Source organism: Bos indicus x Bos taurus, chromosome 10 (genome assembly GCF_003369695.1).
Source record: "Bos indicus x Bos taurus breed Angus x Brahman F1 hybrid chromosome 10, Bos_hybrid_MaternalHap_v2.0, whole genome shotgun sequence".
In the NCBI taxonomy this organism is placed as follows: Eukaryota; Metazoa; Chordata; class Mammalia; order Artiodactyla; family Bovidae; genus Bos; species Bos indicus x Bos taurus.
Window position 1 is genome coordinate 100,916,983 of NC_040085.1, and position 22,869 is coordinate 100,939,851.

General features: G+C 49.8%; 1 protein-coding gene across 8 annotated transcripts in view; it reads right to left on the minus strand.

Annotated features, from left to right (window-relative positions):
• Window positions 1–22,869, minus strand: part of FOXN3 (forkhead box N3) — a 461,393-nt gene that overhangs the window by 201,451 nt on the left and 237,073 nt on the right. For all 8 annotated transcript variants that reach the window (XM_027552694.1, XM_027552700.1, XM_027552693.1 and 5 more), the window contains one exon: window positions 9,123–9,259. In XM_027552694.1, the coding sequence (XP_027408495.1) occupies window positions 9,123–9,259 (137 nt within the window). The remainder of the gene's footprint in view (window positions 1–9,122; window positions 9,260–22,869) is intronic.

Here is a 22,869-nt window from a genome sequence, read left to right on the forward strand (position 1 = left end):
GAGGTAATTACAGGGCAGGAATCCAAGAGCTGGGTGACACAGAGTGCAGAGTAACTAAATTAGTCCCATTACGGCCTTGAAATCTGGCCTTAACAATTTCAAGAGGAAGAATCTGACCTCTCGTTTCTGAGTAACAAAGCCATGCCTGTCTTCCCTGCGTTTTGTTTGCAGCCTACACGGCGGGCTTAGAGAGCTATAAACACGAGACACTTCGTCCCTCTGCCGTGCTTGCGGCTCAGCAGGCCCAGAGACAGACGACGAGGGCCGGGAGGGATGACCGCGTGACTCTCCCGGCAATAATTCCTTCTCTTCGAGGGACGCTGGCAGCTGGTCATCTCAACGTGACTAGCACCCCTAGGGCAGCTGGTTTGTGCACTACCCAAACACTCACCCACCCACCCACCCACCCAAACACTCACCCAGCTCCTGGTACGCATCTGGTATTGGTAGATGCTGTTCTGTGGGGGAGATCTTTCTTTAGTGGAGCCTGAACCTTTCTTCCTGTAACTTCAACCCATCGGAACCAAATCGCTCCCAGGGGAAGCTGAAGACGGCTGGCAGGCTGAACTTCGGATGGTGTCTTCTCCAGATCACACATTCCCGGCTCCATCACGGTGACACGTGGATTCCCTCGCCAGCCTCGCCACTCTTCTCTGTATCTTGGAGTCCCCCACCCACCTGGTCAGAAATGTCCCAGTGAAGACTGGTCCACAGTGAAAGTGGGAGTTACTGATCTTCACACCACTTGTTCTCATCTTTTACTGACATAATAAAACACTCATCTTCAGTTAACATAACCTAAAACTACCTACTCTGACCAACATAATTCACAGCATAATGTACTTACGGTACAAGAATTCTCCCCACCTTCTACGGTCCTCAAATCTTTTATGAACAGTGGGTTCCAATGTCTGATCTAATTACACCTCTACTCCTTACCCCCTTCCCTTTTAGTCTATAGAATCCAGGAGTATTTAGTATAGCCAGAAGCTGGAGAAAGGGGAGTCCTAGACGGAGCAATGGTTGGTTTTAATTTTCTATTCTGATGAACAACTTGCCTGTTTTACACTGCTGCAAAACAAAGAGCTTGCAGTTGTTTCCTAGTGGACATCATTGATTTCACGTGGTTTTGACAGCTCTTTCATATTTCCAACACGCAGATCGATGTCTCCCCCTCTGCGAAGGTGAGAGGGTTGCCGAACACGCAGAATGCAGGTCAGCCCCTCGTGCACTCATCTCCCTCCCCTGACAAAGCCTCAGATGCCGGACCAAGAATCCGCCAGGTCTTCCACGGCTGTTTGAAGATGCAAATAAACAGGAAGCAAACTGGTCGAGACCCCAGACTCCTAGAGAGCCAGCCAACACTTCAACTTTCTGACCAGGCATTAGAGACACAGCCTCTTTATTATCTGTCATCTGTGGAGTTAGATCAACAGAAATGTATCACTAGTAGATTTAAAGAGCAGCAAACAGTTCTGCTGGCGGAAGACCAACCATGGGCGGAGGGCACCCCCAGAGTTCAGAGGATGCAAAGGGCTCAGCTTGGCTCTCTGGGCCGTGAGTTTCACTCTGCACCTGAGTAACGCTGATAGAATCAGCCTGACTGCTTAAACATTCAACTTTCAGAGTGAGTGTGAAAACAGAATGAAATTGGATGACCGGGCACAATATCCGTGCGATACACCTAGTGCGTAAGAGCTCAAAGATAACAGACTATTTTCCATTTAAATAAAATCATGTTGGATGGAATGAGGATGAAATATACAATGGACAGCACACTGCAGGGAAAATGCTGAGATTAAAAATATTCTGAGACCAAGTCAGAAAACAGAATGGAAGTCAACCACAGATAATATGATTTGATACAAAAATAAAATTACAGCTAACTAATGGATTTTTAAAGTTCACACTGTAATGGGCTTTGTTTTTTACATATAAGAGTGAATTCCTATAATTTTAAGCCTTTTCTATGACCCCTCTCCTCCAACTTTTTAACAAAACCAAGTACTATTATTAGAAAATCTTGTCATTCAACCCCCTGTTCATTTTACCACATTAATTTAGCACAGAAATGGCAATCCACTCCAGTACTCTTGCCTGGAAAATCCCATGGACAGAGGAGCCTGGTAGGCTACAGTCTATGGCATCGCAGAGTCGGACACGAGTGAGCAATTCACTTTCACTTTCTACATATTTAGCACAATGAAGCTTCATACTGATTTTTTTAATTTAATATTCTTTAAAAAAATAAGCACACAGTTACAATTCAATGCATATGCTTTCCAAATACCTACTCACCATTTTTAATTACACTTACACAAATAAGTGTATTGGCTATGAGGAGCTTTTAAAAAGCTATTTATGGTTTCCATCAAATACACTGCTTACAAGTAAATATAAGGAGTGTAATGCGTAATAATGACGCTGCTAATCTAAACTCTCACATTCACTCCTTACGCTTGACTGAACTAAAAGTTGCAATGACACAACCATCTAACAATTAAACTCCTTCAATACAGTTAACACTGATTTTATTTTGTGGCTTTGCAGTTCTGCCAACAATCAAATGCACATCACTTCGAATAACTGGAATGAAAGATGTCTTATAAGCTAAAAAATTACTGGATGTTCTCCAAGCAATGAATAAGCTATTCCTTGCTGTGTGCAAATTCAGCATTTTAGTGAGGGAATTAACATGGGCGTGTTAATAAGCTTAACATTCTAAGGATTTTCTAATCTTCTAATTGTCTAAAAGGATGAGTTCCCTAAACACCTTCCCTTCCCCGCCTCCCCCCAAGGCCATCCCCCATCTGCCATCACCGGGCCTCTCCTCCAGCCAAGGCTTCCTGACCTGGTGAGGAATCACTGGTGATGCCCTTGATTCAAACACACACTGACCGCTCTCTACAACGTCTATATCCTTAGCAGTATTACTCTGCTATGTAGGCATTTTTTTAAAGATTATAAAGAATAAGCTCAAAGCACACAAATCAGGGAGCAGGCAGGATTAAAACATTAAAAAAAAATCTATCTATCTATCTATCTATCTATCATCTTTTTGCTGAGTCAGCACTAAAACCAGCCATTTTCATTAAGACCCTCAATATCCAAAAGGCCAAAATCTTTGGAGAGGCCATTAACATATCTTCTGCGGCTCATTTAACTGTTCTGAAGGAGCAAAAGGAAACTTAAGGAGTTAAATTATAAGCTTAAATGTTCGGAATTTTCTTTATTTAAAAAAAAAATTAGGTGAGAGCAGTAGAAACTTCCTTGGAATGTTTTGATTCTGTAAACTTTAAAGTCATCCGGAAAAAAATCTTCAGACCTAGATTAGCAAATAGAAGTCTTGTGCGTGCTCAGCAGCTAAGTCGAGTCCGCCAGGCTCCTCTGTCCATGGGATTTTCTTGGCAAGAACACGGAGTGGGTTGCCGTTTCATGCCAGGGGATCTTCCTGACTGGGGGACGGAACCCACGACTCCTACATCTCCTGCACTGCACATGGATTCTGTACCACTGAGCCACCTGCGAAGCTTTCAAACGTCTTGTGGGTTTTTGTAACTCTGTACATGTTACAGAGGCTGTAACACTTTACACAGAACATAAAATATGTTGTCATTATTTTTAAAGTGAAGATATTTAAACAGAAAATGAAAGGTGCATTGGGGAACAACAGTCCCCTCAATAGGGGCTTTCGATATCTAAAGCCCAGCCGTGGCTGGCCCGTCACGTGGACCACGGGCACGTAAGATGCTCGGGTTTCCCTGGACATACCGAGGAAGAATGCACCTATGGTAGCTCCGGCTCTCCAATCTGGCGTATTTTATTAAATTTCCTTTCTCTGAAAAAAAAAAATCATCCAGGAAACTCTACAAACCATACTGTTTGATTCACTGTAAAACCTGTTCCCACCTATGGTGAGAGATGATTAAAACTTTTTTTTTTCCTGTAACCTGATTTTGGATGGGCCCCTATCCCAGAGAAGATGCTACATCAGGTCCTACAGATAACTTCTAAAAACAATCTGTTGTCATAAACACTGCTATGGAACATCTGCTATTTACAGGACATGAACCAAGTATTGTAAAGTTCAAGGGCCCCGCACTCTAAAGAAACAAAATCATAAGATGGAGGTCACCCACTGGGGAACTGTTTCTCTAACCATCAGACGTGGAGAAAGATTAGCAAAGGGGAAAAGTCCTAAAAAGTTGGCGGGAGTGTAGCCTGGAAGAGAGTTTAAAATCAGAAGGCAATTTGGTGATCTTTATATCAAGAGGATTAAAACATGCATATCCTTTAACAAGAAGTTCTTGTTTCCTGAGCGAAGGAGGGGCACAGGCAACAAAACCATGAAAACAGATGAGACTTTCTGAAGGATCGAGAAGCAAGAGACCCAAACGCACCGTCTCCCCTCCTCCTTCCAGGTCTAGAGTCTGAACATCACCCTGGCGAACGCTGGGGAAGGAAGGAAGCTGATCTGCGTGGGCAGCCTGGCCTCGGGGACCCTTCCCAAGCACAGCTGAGGACCATTCATGGAAATAAAGTTCCAAGAACCTACAGAGCAGCCCCTCGTTTAGCTCAGGAGACGTTGGGGAGGATGAGGTAGAAGCCGAGCCCCTGCCGTCAGCTCTCCAGATGTCTTGTCGCGATGCTCACAGTTACTCCAGATGGGTCAGGTGAACTGCTGTGCTCTCTACTCTCCATCGTGACAAAAAGGACACGGACACAAAACTGACCCACTCAACCGGTCTGTGCACTGGGGACTGCTTTTTCTTTAACAGAAAAGCTGCAGAGACAGCACGGAGAGTTCTCTCGGACCCCACACTCAGTCTGCCCGAAGGTAACACCTTAAGTTACCATGGTACACTTGTTACAGCTGAGGAACCAACACTGGTGTGTTACTATTACCGCAAGGAGATCCAACCAGTCCATCCTAAAGGAAATCAGTTCTGAATATTCATCGGAAGGACTGATGCGGAAATGCCAATACTTTGGCCACCTGATGCAAAGAGCTGACTCATTGGAAAAGACCCTGATGCTGGGAAAGATTGAAGGCGGGAGGAGAAGGGAAGGACAGAGGATGAGAAGGTTGGCTGGCATCACCGACTCGATGGACATGAGTTTGAGTGGACTCCGGGAGTTGGTGATGGACAGGGAGGCCTGGCGTGCTGCAGTCCATGGGTCGCAAAGAGTCGGACACAACTGAGTGACTGAACTGAACTGCACACATTATTCCTATTTAACTAGTTTCACCCTAATGTCTTTTTTTCTGTTCCAGGAAACTATCCTTAGCAATGCCCAACTCTTTGTGACTCTATGGACTGTAGCCCACCAGGTTCCTCTTTCATGGGATTCTCCAGGCAAGAACACTGGAGCGGGTTGCCATGCCCTCCTCCAGGGGATCTTCCTGACCCAGGGATTGAACCCACGTCTCTTATGTCTCCTGCATTGGCAGGTTCTTCACCACCTGTGTGCCCTGGGAAGCCCAGGAACCTGTCCCAGAGATCCCATGTCTTCGTGCCCTCCTCTGACCTGTAGCAGCTTTTCTCAGACTTTCCTTGTTTTCGATGGCTGACAGCTGTGAAGCCAGCTCATCGGGTATTCTGAAGGATGTCTCCACCCCCTCCCCCTTGGGGACAAAACTCTGTCTGGTATCTTTCTCAGATTACACTGGAGTTATGGGCTCTGAGGAGGGGGACGAGAAAGGTGAAGCGACAATCTCTTGACATTGCATGAAAGGTACAGGTTGTCCACGTCACATCACAGACAGTGTGAGCTTTGATCACCTGGCCGAGGTAGCACCTGCCAGGCGTTCCCACCACCATTTCCATGCGCTGCTCTTTGGAAGAAAGTCATCAACTGCAGCCACTCCAAAGGCAGGGAGTCAGACTCCAATGTCTTGAACGGACAAATATCTAAATTATTTACAATTCTTCCATAAGGGAAATTTGTCTCTACTCGCATTTATTTATTTGAGCATTCGTTTATATCAACGTGGGTTCACAGATACGGATTTTATATGTGGAGTTAAAACCCCAATGCTATGCTATTTATTTGTTGTTCGGATTGTCTCAGCTTTGGCCACTGGGGCAAATTCAGGTAGACCTATGACATCCTTGTTTTCTGAATACTTCCTTAACTTTCTGCTTTCCCATATTTTTATCAGTGAGATGCCTTACTTAAGAGCTGTTAGGGGGTGAACTGTGTATTCAACCCCCACCCCACAGAAGAGTTTCATGATGGGGGTTCCGAGTACCTCAAAATGTGACCCTATTTGGGAATAGAATCATCAGAGATGTAACGATTGCATCATACTGAAAAGGGTGGCCCCGAATCCAGGATAACCGACGTCCTTACAAACGGGAGACAGGGACACAGCACACAGGAAGGGCAGGCGTGACACCCTGACGACGAAGACAGAGGTCAGGGCGATGCTTCTCACAAGCATCCGAGAGCGGGCCCTGGAAAACGGGCACGAGGCTCGGCGCGGCAACATTCGGCACTCTATCTGGACGAGGCTGAGGTTTGGGGGCGCTGTTTTCAGAGGCTCCTCTTCCCTGCAGAGTCTCCAGCCACCGGCTGCTTGCTTCAGAGCGCTCCTTGCCCAGCGCACCTCCGAGTCCTAGCAGTAACCACCCATCAGGTGCAATCACCATTTCAGACGCTCCGTGAGATTCAGGTGCTGCCAAGTGCCCCGCACGGCAGTCCTGCGGGGTGGACAGGCCCCTGCGTCACAGAGGCCCAGCCAGACCGTGTCAGGCCATCGCGCGTGGCCCCTGTTTAATGACTCACTTTGTCCCTCTTCCCTAAGTCACGTCCGCAAGTGGCCTGAAGGCTTTAAAACGGAACCGAACACATCTCCGTCAGCTGTACAGATATCGTCCAACCATCCAGCACTTTGGACCCTTAGTACAACTTTCCACACTACAGGACAGCGAAGCCAGCTCTGAGCTTTCAGATGAAGGGACTGCAGTCCCCAGGAAAGAGAAAGTGACTTGTTTTACAGAGTTAAGACAGGGAAGAAGCAGGCTAGAACCTGGTGTGTCTTCTCACCCCACAGCCAGGAACCTTCATGAAGCTGAAATCTAAGCCCTGGCATGGGTAAAGATGGAAACTTTTACCCCTCAGTCATCTGGGAGAAGAGAACTGGATGTGACAGACTGGGATCTGGCACGTTTTTGTTTGGAAATTATCTTCTTCACACAAGTTCCAGTTGGTCTGCGTTTTTACGCCTATGTTAAAAAATCAAATGAAGTCATTAAGCTTAGGCCAGCATGTAAAGCCTCTCTCCCGAGTGTGCATTCCTCTTATAACCCCTAGAGCTCTACCATAATCCTTCAAATTATTCAATAATTACTGTGCTTCCCCTGGGGTCACATTTGGCAACAAAATACTGGTCTAAATGAACCCACGATATGACCCAGAGAATAACACTTATGTTCTTAACTTCTTAGAAGCACAAGGATATGAAATACTTCCGAGGAGCAAACTGGGAGCAAAGCGAAGGGCTTGCTGTGGGGGTTTGGAGGGTGAGGGGAGCAGAATGACAAAAGGAATGAGAATCTGGGACTTATTCCAATCATGAGGGCCATCCCCTCCCCCACGACCTTGGTATATCAGGCCAGTCTCCACTCCAATCCCAGTTTCCTCCCATTTCAGGAGTGCCTATGGCCACAAGGAAAAAAACCAAGCATATGGCTCTGCCCTTCTGGACATTTCTACAGTGTTGGCTGGGCTGGTTTGGAAAATCCCATTTCATCTCCTACAGCTACATGACCTCAAGTTGTCATTTCCAATAAAGTATGCTTCCACTGATTTTTATGAACATAGACAAAAGCTGCTACAACCTTTTTTCTTCCCCCCCAAATCTTTCAAACCAACTGTAGTTGCTATGTAGGGTTATTTGTTTCTAAGGCAACAGTGTATATCTAAGTACTAATGGCCTGTCCTTTTGCCAGGCAACAAACAGCCTTGTGATGCAACTGCACCTGTCTCAGCTACGCGTTGCTATGGAGACGCTGCAGTTGCCATGGCTACCATCACGCTAATCGCCTAGCTAAGGCAGACATACAGCAGTCTTCTCAGAGGGCCCAGCTGTTCCTCTCTGTCTCTTGCTGAAGACTGATTGTCCAGGGCCTGTGATGGAATGCTTCTCAACCGGGATGCACGAGAACTTCATCAAGGCTGTTTCACGGGCCCCCTCTGTGCTCCCTCAGTCCAGGGAAAGAGTCTGTAATGACGCTGGCTGTGAACCCACGGCATCTATGAATTCACGCCGTTCCTCGCTGGTACCAACGTGGAGCCCGAGGCTCACGTCTCCTGACTGGGTGGTGACAAGGGAAACATCTCTACACGTTAAAGAAAAAAGCAGAACCCTTTTCGGCAGTACTGAGGGCCAGACGCCTAGCCCAAGCACTACAGGGGAAAACCCACGTTAAAGCTGGCTCCGTGCTACACGCCTGCTTGTACAGACGCTAACATTAACCAGTTTTTTTAAGTGACAGGTGGCATAACCTCCCCTCCTATTCTCTCTCTGTAAAAACGGCTCCGTAACCTCAGTGCCTGAAAACAAAGGGGCACGCGAGGAGCAATCCAAGTCTCTACGGCCCTTTGCTGTTTTCCCAGAAGAGGCAAACACCACGGAACCAAAACAAAGCCATCGCCCCGGAGCACCGTCCACATGGAGACGGGGAACGACAACAACGCAGGGCGCCCTTCCCTCCAACACCTGCAGACACTCTCCCTCAGCGGACGGGGAGGCAGAGGCCGCTCGCCCAGCTCACTCCTGGACGCCCACCCCTACAAACCACCCCGTGCTCAGACGCTGAGGCGGTCAACTTTCCTGCGCAAACGTCTCTACCCAGGGAGACGTTATTCCACCCGCCACGGGGCCTTCCAGGAGACGCGTTTCTCCCAAGCAGCAGACGCGGTAAGGTTTGCAGAAAAGACAGCAATGGGTAATGCCTCCAAGAATACTTAACTTCTTTCTCATTTTCTAGTTACTCTTAAAGTCACAGAGCCTATTAGTTTCAGTGCCTGTCTCTGCCAAAATAATACAACTTCAGTAGACCAAAACACAAAACAAACAAAGGATCTTGAAAAACAGAAAAGTCTGAACGGCTTACCTTTGATATGCCTGAGGAGAGGCGGGAGGTGTATTGAACACATTCGAGTGTGGGTGGTAAGGTGTCTTTTTCAAAGCCTGAATTAGATTTTGTCTATACTCTGGGTCTATGCACCACAATGACCCTTTCCCGATACTCTGCAAAGAAAGTCAAAATAAAAAGTTATTAATACAGAGACAGCAACTATTGTGCGGTAAGTAGATGTGGGCTTCCCTGGGGGCTCAGACAGTAATGAATCCGCTTGCACTGCGGGAAACCTGGGTTTGATCCCTGGGTTAGGAAGATCCCCTGGAGGAGGGCATGGCAACCCACTCCTGTATTCTTGCCTGGAGAATCCCATGGATAGAGGAGCCTGGTGGGCTACAGTCCACGGGGTTGCAGAGTCGCACACGACTGAGCGACTAAGCACAGCACAAGTAGGTGTACAGCCCTCATCGGAGTACCTTACTTTTTTTAAAGCCTCTTACTTCTTTGTTAACCGTCTGCCAACCTTAGCTACAGCACTCCTGACCTTTAAACACCGCGCGGTGTGCTTCCGTGTACTCACATTAAGTTTGACAAAATGAAAATGTTATTTCCAGGTGAGGTTGCTACAACAATATTGTCATTTTCATATCCTACCTACCAAAACCCTCAGTAACCTTATTATTTTTCAGTATCAACTTTGAAAAACATGTATTGTCTTTAAAAAAGCGAGTTTCAAATTTGTCAGCTATCAAGGGTTGAGAGAAAAACAGAGGGCAGAAACACCCTCAAAACTCCGTTTCCGCTCTGAAAATCCGAGACCTAGGTTTTCAAACCATGTTACATTGGTGCCACTTTACAAAAGCAGAAAAGTAATCCACTTGTTTTCTTCCTGCTTACAAAAGAATGACGTTTAAGCTTCAGGTGGAATTCTGTAATGACCGTCCCCAGGAGACAAAAAGACCTCAGGCAGCAGTGGTCAGTCTTTAGCCAGAACCCAGTGTTTGTTTCTTTGGATTCCTCAATTCTGGATCCAGACCTCAATCTTCAGAAGTCAAAAACTTTATAAAAATGCAAATCTTCTCGAACTGGTTCCACGGAAAGCGAAGGACTTAGTCTGAGGCCCACTCTCAGTCGGAGGCTTGCGTTCTGAGCCAGCATCTTACACAGCACGCGGAAGCCCTGCCTCTGTTCCCCGCTGGAACTGGCTGCTCCCCTTTCAAGTGACCAAAGGTACCCAAGCTGTTTGATAAGGTCATGTGTAAATGTTTACTGATTTGGAGAGAAAAGAAGTCAAATTATATAAACCCACACTCGCCCCACGGTTCCAGCCAACGGACCCTCTAATTTCCACAACTATTGTACTACAGAAAGATGTAGAAAGCAAACAAGAAAATCGTTTAGCTATCAGGCAGGAGAAAAAAAAGCCCAAGAAAATCCCTTAGAAGGAGAACTAAAAATAAGTTATTCCCAAAATCTTTAAAGAACTTTTAAAAATGTGTAGTTCAGTCATCAGTCGACCAAATAGTTTACTTACCAACATATTCACAGAACCCATTCAAGTTCTTTGAGCTCAACAGCACCAGTGCGCTGAGCACAGGGAGTTGCTCAAAGCCAAGGTCAGGGGCTCAAGCCTCCGATCATGCCCATCACAGTTGCAGGCCTGACCCCCCCAAACACAGTCCCAGTCAGGCCAACCTGCCTGGGCTAAACACCAAAGTCCCCAGTTTAATCAGTTGGATGTTTAAAGACATGAATGATTTCAACTTTGGAAAATTCAGTGATGTTTAAAGACATGAATGATTTCAACTTTGGAAAATTCAGTGTCCTTACGTGGCCTTTCCCTCTCACGCACACATTTTCAAGCCCAGAAGAGTTCACTTCTGAGTAACGACACTTCCCGGGTAAAGCAGGCAGGTCACCAAAAGACCAGACCTGGCCCTTCCATCCTGTCCTTGGAGAACAAGCTGTGCAGCGTGCAACTGCCTTTCTGACCCCCTTGAAGACAAGGCCCCGGAAAGCTGGCTGGAGGGCCAGGGCCCGTGTGCAACCCAGATATTTCTGCAGGGAGATTATCTCGGTTCTGGGAACCACATGGGAGCTTTTGTTTTCATCAAGGTGGTTTTCAGGGTGGAGCCGTTTAATCTTACAGGGAATAGAAATATGACAAAGAAATGAAGGGAAATAACAATGAGCCAAGAATGCACTTTCTCCTGACCCTTAGTATCTTGTGGATTATACTAAACCATCATTTATCAAAAGAAAAAGGGAAAAACGCCGCAGGACTGGGGTGGGAGAGGCAGTCCATAAGGTAAGCCATCCAGGTACCAGAGGCCCGAGGAGCTTTAGTAAGAACACAGTCCTAAGGCCAGGAGCTTCCTGTGTGGCCTTGGGCAAATAAGGGCCCCGGAGAAAGTCCTGGCTTCCTCACCGGCAAAATAAAGCCTGCGCCCTCCCCCAGAGACTGCTGTGGGGCCTAGGAGGGCAGACAGGACCAGAACAGCAGAGAAGGTAAAGGCACTCGTAAATGGTGGAGGGGGTCAAGGACAATTCTTTTTGAACAGAAGCACAGAGGTGAGGCCGGCCGGACAGTCTTTCTGTATCCGATTTCCCAAGATGAAAGCAGCAGCCCGGTCCATCGCGGCAGCGGGCGGGGCCACGGAAACGGCCCGGCCCGTGGGGACCAGGCGGCAGTCTGCCCCACGCCTTCGCACGGGCTCAGAAGGGCCCTCTGGAGGGCGTTCCCACTTTCTAAGACCTCCTTCATTTCACCACCCCTCACTCCTTGTTACTTGTCTCTGCTCTGCAGGCCAGTCTGACCCCCGACCAGAAGCCTCCGTTCGCCCGGGTCTCTGCACGATGGTCATCAGGCTAAGGTTTACCTCCAAGCTTGGTCAGCACGTGTTCACAGCATCTGTTCACTGCAGGCCTGCTCCTGGGCCATCACAGCCCCTACCTTGATCAGTTCCGCATTTTACAGTGAGCACGGCTGGGAACGGGGATAGGTTTCCACAGACCAGACGCTAATTTCAATATCTTACACGCAGAATTCTCAGAGAGGAAAGAAATAAGCCTAAAAAGCGTCTTCAGGACACACCCACGGGGAGGCCGAGGATCCCTTGGACCCCTCTAGGGCTTTTCCACCAGAGAGGGAACCACAGGCAGAGCTTGGCGGGAGCCGGGGGACACTGGCCCCGCGTCTGATTTGCAAGCATCCTCCTTGGTCTCATGTAACAGCTCAGAATAGTAAAAAGGTTGACTTGAAAACTTTTAACATGGAAATATGCAGAGCAGAGAACGCTCAAGTTTATTCAGCCAGGAAAAATTACATTTAATGCCCCTCACTGAGAGAAAAGGATGTAATTTGATTAGAGTTGTGTAATAAGTTTGAGGATCAGAGTTTTTAGAATTATATGCATCTCATCTTAAGAATATGGATTTTTTTTTTATCATAACAGAGGGAGGTGCACCATTAAATGTTAAGGAATTCAAAACAATAAGTGAAGAAAGATCTCTATTCATAGATCCATTTACATCCTTAAAAATATTTGTATGTATTTATAAATATATTTATATTTACAGCGGTAAAGAATCTGCCGGCCAGTGCAGCAGATGCAAGAGACGTGGGCTCAATCCCTGGATAGGGAAGATCCCCTAGAGTAGGAAATGGCGACCCACTCCAGGATTCCTGTCTGGAGAATTCCATGGACAGAGGAGCCTGGCGGGCTACGGCCCATGGGGTCGCACAGAGTTGGATACAATTGAGCACAGTAGCAGCAACATATTTATATTGATATTTATATAAATATAACGTAAATATAAATATATAAAACCATTTATATATATGATATATATTTCATATAAAATATATATTTAGGACAAAACAAAGTCTGTCAAGGAAGAGCTTTCTTATGCACACAAACACGTACGCACATGGTTTGAGAAAACTAATGTGCAAAGCAAAAGGAAAAAAGGAGTAAAAACATGGAAGAAGCCAAATTGGTTTAATTAAAAAGCACCTAGAGAATTAACAGACAATCCCTTGTTAGCAATAAAAACATCAGTACATGACAGTAGACCAGGAGAACCTATATCGCAGAAAGAACTGACTAGTGAGAAAGGTTAAAAACAAGAGAGAGAGAGAAGAAAAACATCAATTAAATCTTCAACCTGACTGCAAGAAATGGCCTGTTCTTCCCTGAGAGGTCAGGGCCCAGCACCGCCCCCGGCAGCCCATGAGTCTCCCCGGTGTCCCGCAGCTCAGCAGACCCGCAGGGGTCAGCCGGCCCAGCTTCATGGGCTGTGCGTCAGTGAGGTAAGGACCACACTTTAAACACGGTTTACAAACCGTGGGCCCCGCTGCGTTAATGGGGCATGTGGTTACATTAATCGGGCTTCCCAGGCGGCACTAGCAGTAGGGACCCCGCCTGCCAATCCAGGCGCGGGCTCGATGCCTGGGTCGGGAGATGCCCTGGAGGAGGGCATGGCAGCCCACTGCAGTGTTCGTGCCTGGAGAATGGACAGAGGAGCCTGGTGGGCTACAGTCCATGGGGTCGCAAAGAGTCACGATGGAAGCAACTCAGCACAGACGCTTACTGGGTTCTGGGTCCAAAGAGGGTGGGGAACATTGTTCTAGAAGGAGGGTTTCCGTCTTCCGCACCACTTCTGAGGGAGAAGCCCTCCTCCGGCAGTACTGGAGGAATCCCCACGTGTGGCACCCACACGGGGGAGGGCCGTGCTGGGGGTGGGGCCAGAGAGGCCAGACCCGCAGGGGCGCTGCATGCCCGTGGGCGGTGAATCTGAAACGGTCCCCTCTGTAAACTGTCAGTTTTATACTGGAGCACGGCTGATGGACACTGTTGTGCTCGGCTCAGGGGTGCAGCACAGCGCTCAGTCAAACGTCTGCACGCGCCTTTATCAGATGATTTTCTCAGCTTGATGGTTGCGTGATATGCAGCAGAGTTCCCTGCACTATTCGGTGGGTCCTTGCTGGTTACCCATTTTAAATACTTTAGTGTGCACAGGTCGGGCCCAAACACCCCTCTGGATGCTTCTGAGATGCCAATTCCATGGGTGTTCTCCGCACTGCCCACTACCCTCTGCTCCCTCACCCGTATGGTACCCACTGCATGCCAGGAACCATGGGGTACATTACCAAAGACAACACACAGAGGCCACTGCTGTCCTGAAGCGGGGATCCTGGAGGGGGCAGAAGACAGGAAGTCGAGAGGTACCCAAGGAGGAGCACGACAGACCGTGACGCCCGCTGTGAGGGGGCAGAGGGTGGCGGCTTGGGAGACCCAGGCCTTGTGTGAAGAACAGAAGGAAGTGGAGGGGCCCGGGAAGGGGCGGGGAAGGCCCGACGGCCGGGCCCGAGGGGACCAGGTGGCCGCAGTGGTGGGGAGGGGAGGGAGGGCGGCTCCGGGGAGTCCTCGGGAGAAGCGGCACGGCCTGTGATGATGAGACGTGGCAGGTGAAGAAGAGAGACAAAGAAAGGCTTGATTCGAGGAAGGAGGTCAGAGACCGGGATGGGGCTGGGGCTGGGGAGAGGACCCGTGTGAACAGAGCCTCTGAGACGTCCATGGGTGAAGGGCTGCTGACTGAGGACACACGCCACTCTCTTCCTTCCGCTGTCGCCGAACTGACCCCGACCTTGGCAAAGGCAGATCGGACACAGGATGGGGGGCTAGAGGCAGTCTGGCTTTAGAGGTTTCCCATCAACGGGTTCCTCTGAGGCCGGCACTGGTAAACATTTTCTTAAAGGATCAAAATAAATATTTTAGTCTTCGTAGGCAGACAGTCTCACCTCCACCACTGTGGGACGACAACGGCCACAGGCACGGCTGTGCTTCCGGGACATTTAATTCACAGAAACACAGGCCACGGGTGGCTGCTGCGTCCCTGCAGCTCCTGCCCTTGAACCCAAGGTTCAGACTCGGAAGCTCCTATAATTTTAGGGACCTAAAGCCAGGAAGGGGGTCTTCCCAGGCTAAGAGAGTTGGGCCGCGTTCTGGGGGATCGGGTGGGGAGGGGTTGCCATCCGTGATCCAGGGAGGGGCGGGAGGCGGTCTGGACACTCACTGCAGCAGCGAGCCTACCACGCATGAGAGGGACGTGCTGTTGAGCTGCGCGTAGGCCCGGTGGCACAGACACTGGAATCAGGGAGACGAGAGCAAGCCCTGTGCTGTTTGCCAGCTGTGTGGCCCTGGGCAAATGACTTAACTGCTCTGAGCTTCAGTTTCCTCATCTATAAAATGGAAAGGCTGTAATTACACCACTTCACAGGGCTGTTGCAAGGATTAAAGGAGATAATCCTGTGCAGGTACACAATAAAAGCTCAACAAAGCCTCTCTCCTATCACGATGGTAAAGTATTAAATAGCCAGCACTCCCTGACACCAGGCCTGACAGCAGGCCCTGCCCTGGCGGAGGAGCACTTGCCAAATTGTGAAATAATGCAAATTGCATCCAAAGCGGGGGCAGACCACATATGGTTGTTTTCCACTGTCTGATAGCAGAGGTGAAGTGAAAGGCTCAGAACAGAACAAAGCAGAAACCTGGGCACTGGGGTGATGCGGGAGGCATGTGAGACCTTGAGGAAGGCCTGCACTGCTGAGTCTCATGGCGCTTCTTCGCGCACCGGTGCCCCCGGTGCCCAGCCTGTGTGGCAGCCCGGTGCTGCCCAGGAGAGGCCCCTGCCCTTTAGAGCTTAACCCTGCCACCTCCTCGGGGCAGAGGCCTGCCCTGCATGCCGCCCTGGGGGCAGAGGAGTTGATTAAGGGAGTGAAGCTGGGTGGGGCAGAGCTGCCATGAGCAGGAGGAGCTGGCCTTGGAGGGGAAGGGTCTCTGGTGGGGGCAGCGGGTGCTGGCCTCCAAAGCCGCCCCTCCGTTCTCCGGGTCTGGGGGCTCAGCTGGAAACAGAAACTGACAGGGTCCACATGGTCGGCCCCGAAGAGCTTTGGAGCTTTACAGGTGGGGCGCCTGATGCTGACACTTTCCATCAAGTGGCCTTTCTGCCCAACACTCTGAACGTTTCCCCAGGTCCAGGAGACAAACGTGAAGTCCTCTCCTGGAAACGGTCAGATGTGCTCACCGCGGACGACGAGCTCACCCGCCGGGCCCTGTGCAGCCCCCACGGGCACCACCCACCACGGGCCACCCCCCACGGGTCACCCTCCCACGGGCCACCCCCCATGGATCCTGCCTTTGGGCTCCTCCTCCCGACCTGGGTCCTGCCCGGCTCCTCGGGGAGAGACGAGGAGGGGAGATGAGGGGGGCAGGCGCTGATGCCCCCAGAGACCCGTGTCCCCAACTCCCACCAAACCCCTCCTCAGCACCGGACCAGAGGCTCAGACCCAGACTTCGGTGGGTCACGTGCCCACTCCAAAGTCTGTGGCCCGAAGGAATGGAGGTCCCTCGTGCCTCATTTTGAAACAAGCAATTTAACAACCCCTGGAAGCAGGATACAAGGCAGGGTCCATTTTTTTTAGGATGCAGAACCTCCAGAAAAAGACAACGGCGCACAGCTGCGGGCCACGGGCACCGGCCCCGGCCGGCTCGGCCGCTGCTGTGCCTCCAGCGCCTGCGACAACTCCTGTGGTGGAGAAGGAGCTCGGCAGACATTTTTGAACAGAAATACACAACTATAAAAGACTGCACAAGCCGGCCAAGGGGGTACACACACGTACACACACACACACGTATACACACACTCTCTCTCTCTTTCTGTGTCAGGCCAGCTCCTCCCGTGGACCCGCCCTGGGCCAGGCTCCCTGCTCAGCACCCTCTCCCGCCCCCCCGGGCTGCCCCGGGAGCCCCCAGAGCCCCTGGAGACCGTGCTCCCCGAGCCTTCCTGTCCCTCTCCGAGCAGAGCCCCAGGAGAGGGTCTGGCTTTGCAAGTCCGGCTCCCTGGACTGTCAAGAAGGTGAGAGGCATGCACCCCTCGCAGACTCTGACCAGTGAGGCGGCAAGAGCCAACGCCGGGGCTCCCAGGGAGCATTCCAGAATGCACGTGCAACAGAGGGGTCCGCCTGTGTGGACCGTCTCTACCGCCAGCCTGCTGTGGTGTCACGAGGAGCTAACCACGTGTCCTCTGAGGCGGGCAGTTTCTGCACCTACACACTAGGGGTAAAACTATCCCCTCTAGTCTCCCTGGGCTCAGAGGAACGCGCCTAACACCACCGCCAGCGTGAGAAAGGCGCTGAAGCAGTTTAGTTCTCCTCCTTGTCAAAGGACATCACAGGGAGTTTGGGAGATTCCGGAAAAAACAGAGAAAAGTTATCCTAACAAGTGACACCATTCCACTTCAAGAGGCTTATTATCCCCCTCTGTCCTAAAGTTCTGTAATTTATAATCTAGAGACTTCAGGGGGAGGGAGAGGGTTTAAAGTTTAAATAAGCAAACGATCTGAAGAACCAGCCAGGTCCTGAAAGAGGGGAGGAGAGAAAGAGGACAACACTGATCACGAGGCATTTTTTTCTAGATAAATCATCAGTCATTTCCCATAACGAAATACACAATTACTCCAGAGGAAAGCTTTTTTTTTCTTTAAACACACATTTGGATTTCCCAGATGACTCGTGGTGTTTTAAATGTCCCACTTGGCTTTCTAAACACTTCGTTTTCCTAAAGCAGAAGGAAGGATGAGAAAGAAGAATGAGACACCTGGGCCGCACAGGAGTCTCTCTCAAGACCCTGGCCGGCGGGCCGCAGTCCTGCTCCACTCTGGGGAGGGCTCTTGCAGGCGGGAAGGGCAGCCCCAGCACCACCACCCCAGCGTGAGGGCACCGAATGCTGGACACAGAGCCCCTAACTCACAGCCACGGACTATTTCCAACTCGCTGACAAGGCTGCTTCTGAGTATCAGATCCACAGACCTCTTCCACTCATGCAACCATCTTGCTGTTATTTTACAGATGTAGTCTAAAAGCTGGGGAGCTGCAACCCAAGAGGAACACATCACATGTACAGTATTCAGACACCTGAGTTCCCTGATGAGGCTCTTTCACAAGCGTTCCTCGGCTGTCTCTGAAAACCCCCCGCCCTTCCCCAAACATCCATGGAGATGGGGGACAGAGGGGGCACAGGTGGGGAAGAAACTTCCCAGGCACCAGGAAAAGGCTTCATCTCTCCGGGAGAAGGTGGACAGGTGCGTGCGTGTTCCCGTTTCTTTGTGTGTGTGTGTGTGTGTGTGTAAAATCAATGCAGGAAGAATCAATCATTTCCTTGCATTAACACCTAAATAAAACCAAAACAACCCCAAACCAATCCGCCTCCAGGAGAAACCTGGCGGGTGGAGCTGGGTGGGGTGGGATGGCAGAAGGCAACCTGGAGTCTGTGACCGGTGGCCCCTGCCCCTCAGGACTCTCTCTTCCGTCACTCACTGTGATGCCGACCTCCACGCCCATCATTGATTCCCACGGGGGCTGGGAGAGGCCAAAGGGAGGGTGACTCTCAAGCACATCAACTCGTGGAGGCTGGTGGGCTGAAATGAGTTATTTTTGGTGCTCTCCAGACAACTGTTTTCCAACTGCCAGAGGCAGTCTACAGCCATTCAGCTAACAACAATCAATAATAAGATGATCACCAAAACACCTAAAACACACTTACTTATAAATCCTGTCAAACACACCACTGGGAAGTTCTAACAAAGAAAAGGGAACACACACGAACACACACACACACACACACACACACACAAAGAAACGGGAACACGCACGCACCCGCACACACACACACACAGGGAACATGCACACACACACACACAAAGAAAAGGGAACACGCACGCACGCGCACACACACATACACACACACACAAAGAAAAGGGAACACGCACGCACGCGCACACACACATACACACACACACAAAGAAAAGGGAACACGCACGCACATACACACACACCCCCCCCGACAAAGAAAAGGGAACACACACACGCACACACACAAAGAAAAGGGAACATGCACGCACGCACACACACACACCCTCATACTCAAGCCTGAAAGTCAAAGAATTGGCATCTTAAAAATCACTGCTTTTAACCAACTAAATCTTGGGATTTTCCCAATTCATTTCACCAATCTGTCCTTTGGGGACCTTTAGCAAATGAAGGTCAACTCTTCTTCCACTTCTGAAACATCACAGTGTTACCTAGGTGGGATGAGAAGGAATACAGACACACGGAAGTTTACAAAAACTTCAAAACTCCCAAAACTCACAGGAAATATAAAAAGCTGATGGTCTTATATACTTGTAATACCAGCCATGCTCTAACACTTCAAAGAGCAAAATAACTTCAAATAAAATCAAACGATGTTGTAGCATCAAGCCATTCTATCTTCCCATCATACATACACAGAGAGGATTTATGGATAAACAAATTCTCCATGACCATTTAATTGCTAATAACTTTATTAAAGAAACAAAGACGTAAATTTACAAGGTTGTATTTGTCACCTGATGTATTAATACAACAGGGAAGGACGATATGTGATAAGGTTGTTGGGAATGTGGAGATATTCCTTTTTTAAAGTAACACTAGCTTGCATCACACCTACCACCTTGAAGTTAAAACTGCATAAGTGAATTGCAAAGAGGCTAATGGGAAAACATACATTAAGTTGCCTTTTTCGTGCCTTTTTTTTTTTTTCCAATTTAAAAAGCAAACTGACTTAAAGTTGGTAGGAGGGAAGATAAAATTCACCATTCAATACACTGAGAGAAACAAAAATTCGGTTATTTTAAAAGTTCAAAACCCAGGAAAGAATTCTCACACACACACTATGAAGAAGGGAGGAGCCGAGAGCCAGCGCCAGCTCTGGAGTGAACCTGCGCTCTTCCTGGTCCTTCTACTTTTTAAAAGGGATTCAAACTCTACAAATGACGATCAACGCAGTAACGTTTTATTGGGGTGACAAGCGCCCACGTGGGTCTGACAAGAGACACCCTTGGCTGCATTCCAACTGGCCCATGAGGGCAGCTTTATCTTCTGGTTGTCCACAGTTACTCATCTATTTTTAAATGTTCCAGTATGATCTTATCGAGGAGGCACACATAATTTGATCACCTTATTTCCATAACTAGAAGTTGTTGAATGTGCCCAGCCAGGTAGGAGTTACGGTTACAGGGTGTCTGTGGACTAGGCTGGAGCTTAACGGTTGTGGTCTTTTATTTTTAAAAAACAATCGCAAAGACCCGCTCAGTAGAAAGTGCACGCTGGGCTGGTCGTTGGTCTGCTGGCTTTGTGCAGAGTGACCGTTGGCCTTGGGACCAATGAGACACCCACTCTCCTTTGCTGTTCAGGCACTGAGTCGTGTCTCTCTGCCACCCCGTGGACTGCAGCACGCCAGGCTCCCCTGTCCTTCCCTGCCTCCTGGAGTTTGCTCAGATTCATGTCGAGTCAGTGATGCTATCTAACCATCTCATCCTCTGTGGCCCCCTTCTCTGCCTGGTGGTCCTGAAGGGGCCTGGGGGTGGGGGGCAGTTCCTAGGCTGGGAGTCCAGGTTTCACCACAGTGAGTTGCTATAAGCAACTCGGCCCACTTGGAAGGAGAAATTGCCTTTACGGTGCCTCTAAATTCTCACACACGCCTCCCAAATGCAAAGGCCGCTGGCGCGGGGGCATCAGTTATGAACTTAAAATCCGAAACCACCCCTGACCCAGGAGTGGGTCAATGCAACAATGACCCACTGGTCACGCAATAATGACCACGTGACCCTTCAAGATTCCTCTGATATTACTGCAGGTGTCGTCAAGACACAGACAGAGCTCGTGGGGTCCCGGGAGCAGAGGGCGTCCAGGACGACTGCAGGTAAGAGCTTGCCCGTCCAGAAGTCCACAGGAACAGGGGTTTGATCAAGCACGAGGCAGAGGGGGAGGAGAGACGGAGTCAGACAAGGACCTGGCCTCGCGATTAACGCTAAAGAAGAACATGAGTGAACAGAGTTCCCCAAAAGACTCGCTGACCTGGACCCTAGGAACCACACGAAATTACACGGCTCCCTGGTGTCTCAGTGTCCCCTCCTGGCCTCACGGTCTCCCTGAGGCCCACTGAACAAGGCACTTGAACAATGCAGGGGGCACCGACCCCTGACCCTCACACACAGTCAAAAATCCTCACATAAGTCTCGGTGCCCCCAGTCTCAACCACAGTCGTCTGCTGCTGACAGGAATTACCAATCACGTGTACAGTTAGCGCGTATTTTGCATGGCTCTTAGTTTTCCTGATATTCCGTGGCTATACAGTTCATCTGAGTTTTTCAAATGGTCACAGATCTCTAAAATTTTTTCCAACAGATTTATTGAAACAAAACTTGCATATAAGTAGACCCTTGCAGTTCAAACCCGTTAGCCAAAAATCAGCTGTATTTAAAAGGCAAGCGACAGCCTTAACCTCATCACTGTCTCATTCTCATCATCCCATCGTTCTCACACACTGTGTTCCCGGGAGGTCCTACCCCCGGGTGGAGCTGCCAACCTCCGTGCCTGCACATCTCTGCTGCAAGCTGCACGTCTTGGTGAGAGCATGTGTGTGTCACCTGGAGAGGCCAGTGTCAGCACGGCGCGCTGGTCACCGTGGGGATCCACCGGGGCCACAAGCACCGTGACCCAGGAGATTCATCCAGGCCCACAGGGGCAACCCGGGACAGCACGCCTGTGTCTGGGTGCCTCTGAGCTCAGTTGCGAACTCACTGCGACCTGCAGTCACGAACACAGAGCCCGGCCCTCGAGAGGGTCAACCAGACGCTCAGGAGGCTCGTCAGTAACTGACGGTCATACCAGGCGACATGAGAGCCAAGCAGACACCGCGGGAGAGAGCCCGCCGAGAGTTCTGTGTCACCGGATTACAACGCATGGGACGGAGAAGCGGGGGGACAGCCGGCGCCTCATCTCACGGCGCAGGCGGCCTCTCTGACCGCTGCTTCCTTGGTCCTGAGCTGGGGCTCAGGCAGGACTCCTGTGGCCGGCATCCCATCTCCCCACGTGGGACGGGAGACGCGGGGAAGCGAGGTGCACTGCCCGGGGATGCCCCGGGGCCCCTACCAATGGCGCTTGGACCCGGCCACATGATTAATTAAGGTTTGGAGAAACAGCCAGCCCTTGATTACCCAGGGGAAGTTTATACCCAGGAAATTTTAACTCACTCAGGACCTTGCTGAGTCACCTGGCCTAAATGTCAGCCCAACGCGACATTTGGGACTCCAGCCCCCACACTCGAGCTACCGTAGGGCTAACAGTGATGGCCATGACCGTGAACAGTGACCGAGAACTGGCCAGGTGCCGAGGGCCGATCTAGCATCCATTTGCATTATTTCATCTAACTCTGCCAACAGACCTGGGAGGTGCCTAGTGGCACGGCGCTACAGATGAGGAAGTGAACGTTCAGGCAAGTTAACTAACTTGCCTAAGTCTGACTCAGGAGCTGTGCATGTCACTACTCAAGTCGCAGTCTATGAACCAATGCCAGTAGGTAGGCAGGCACTTCCACAAAACTCTCTCACACGTTTCTGAGTCAAATCACAAAAAATTTGGGCGGAACACCAACTGTACGAAGTTACGTACATCCTTAAATGGGAGTGTGTCTACAAACGCTTTCTGATACACACACACTCGTGTTCTTTAACTGCTCGTGTCTGATGAAAAACAGTCCAAAGTCACTACTGTTATTATCGTGATTTTATATTTGCGTTGCTGGCACGTGACCCTCGGCAGACAAAACATGACCGTTTCATTTGCAGAGTAAATTTCAAAGGGCGATCAGGCATCTCAGGCGTCCTGAAACAACCC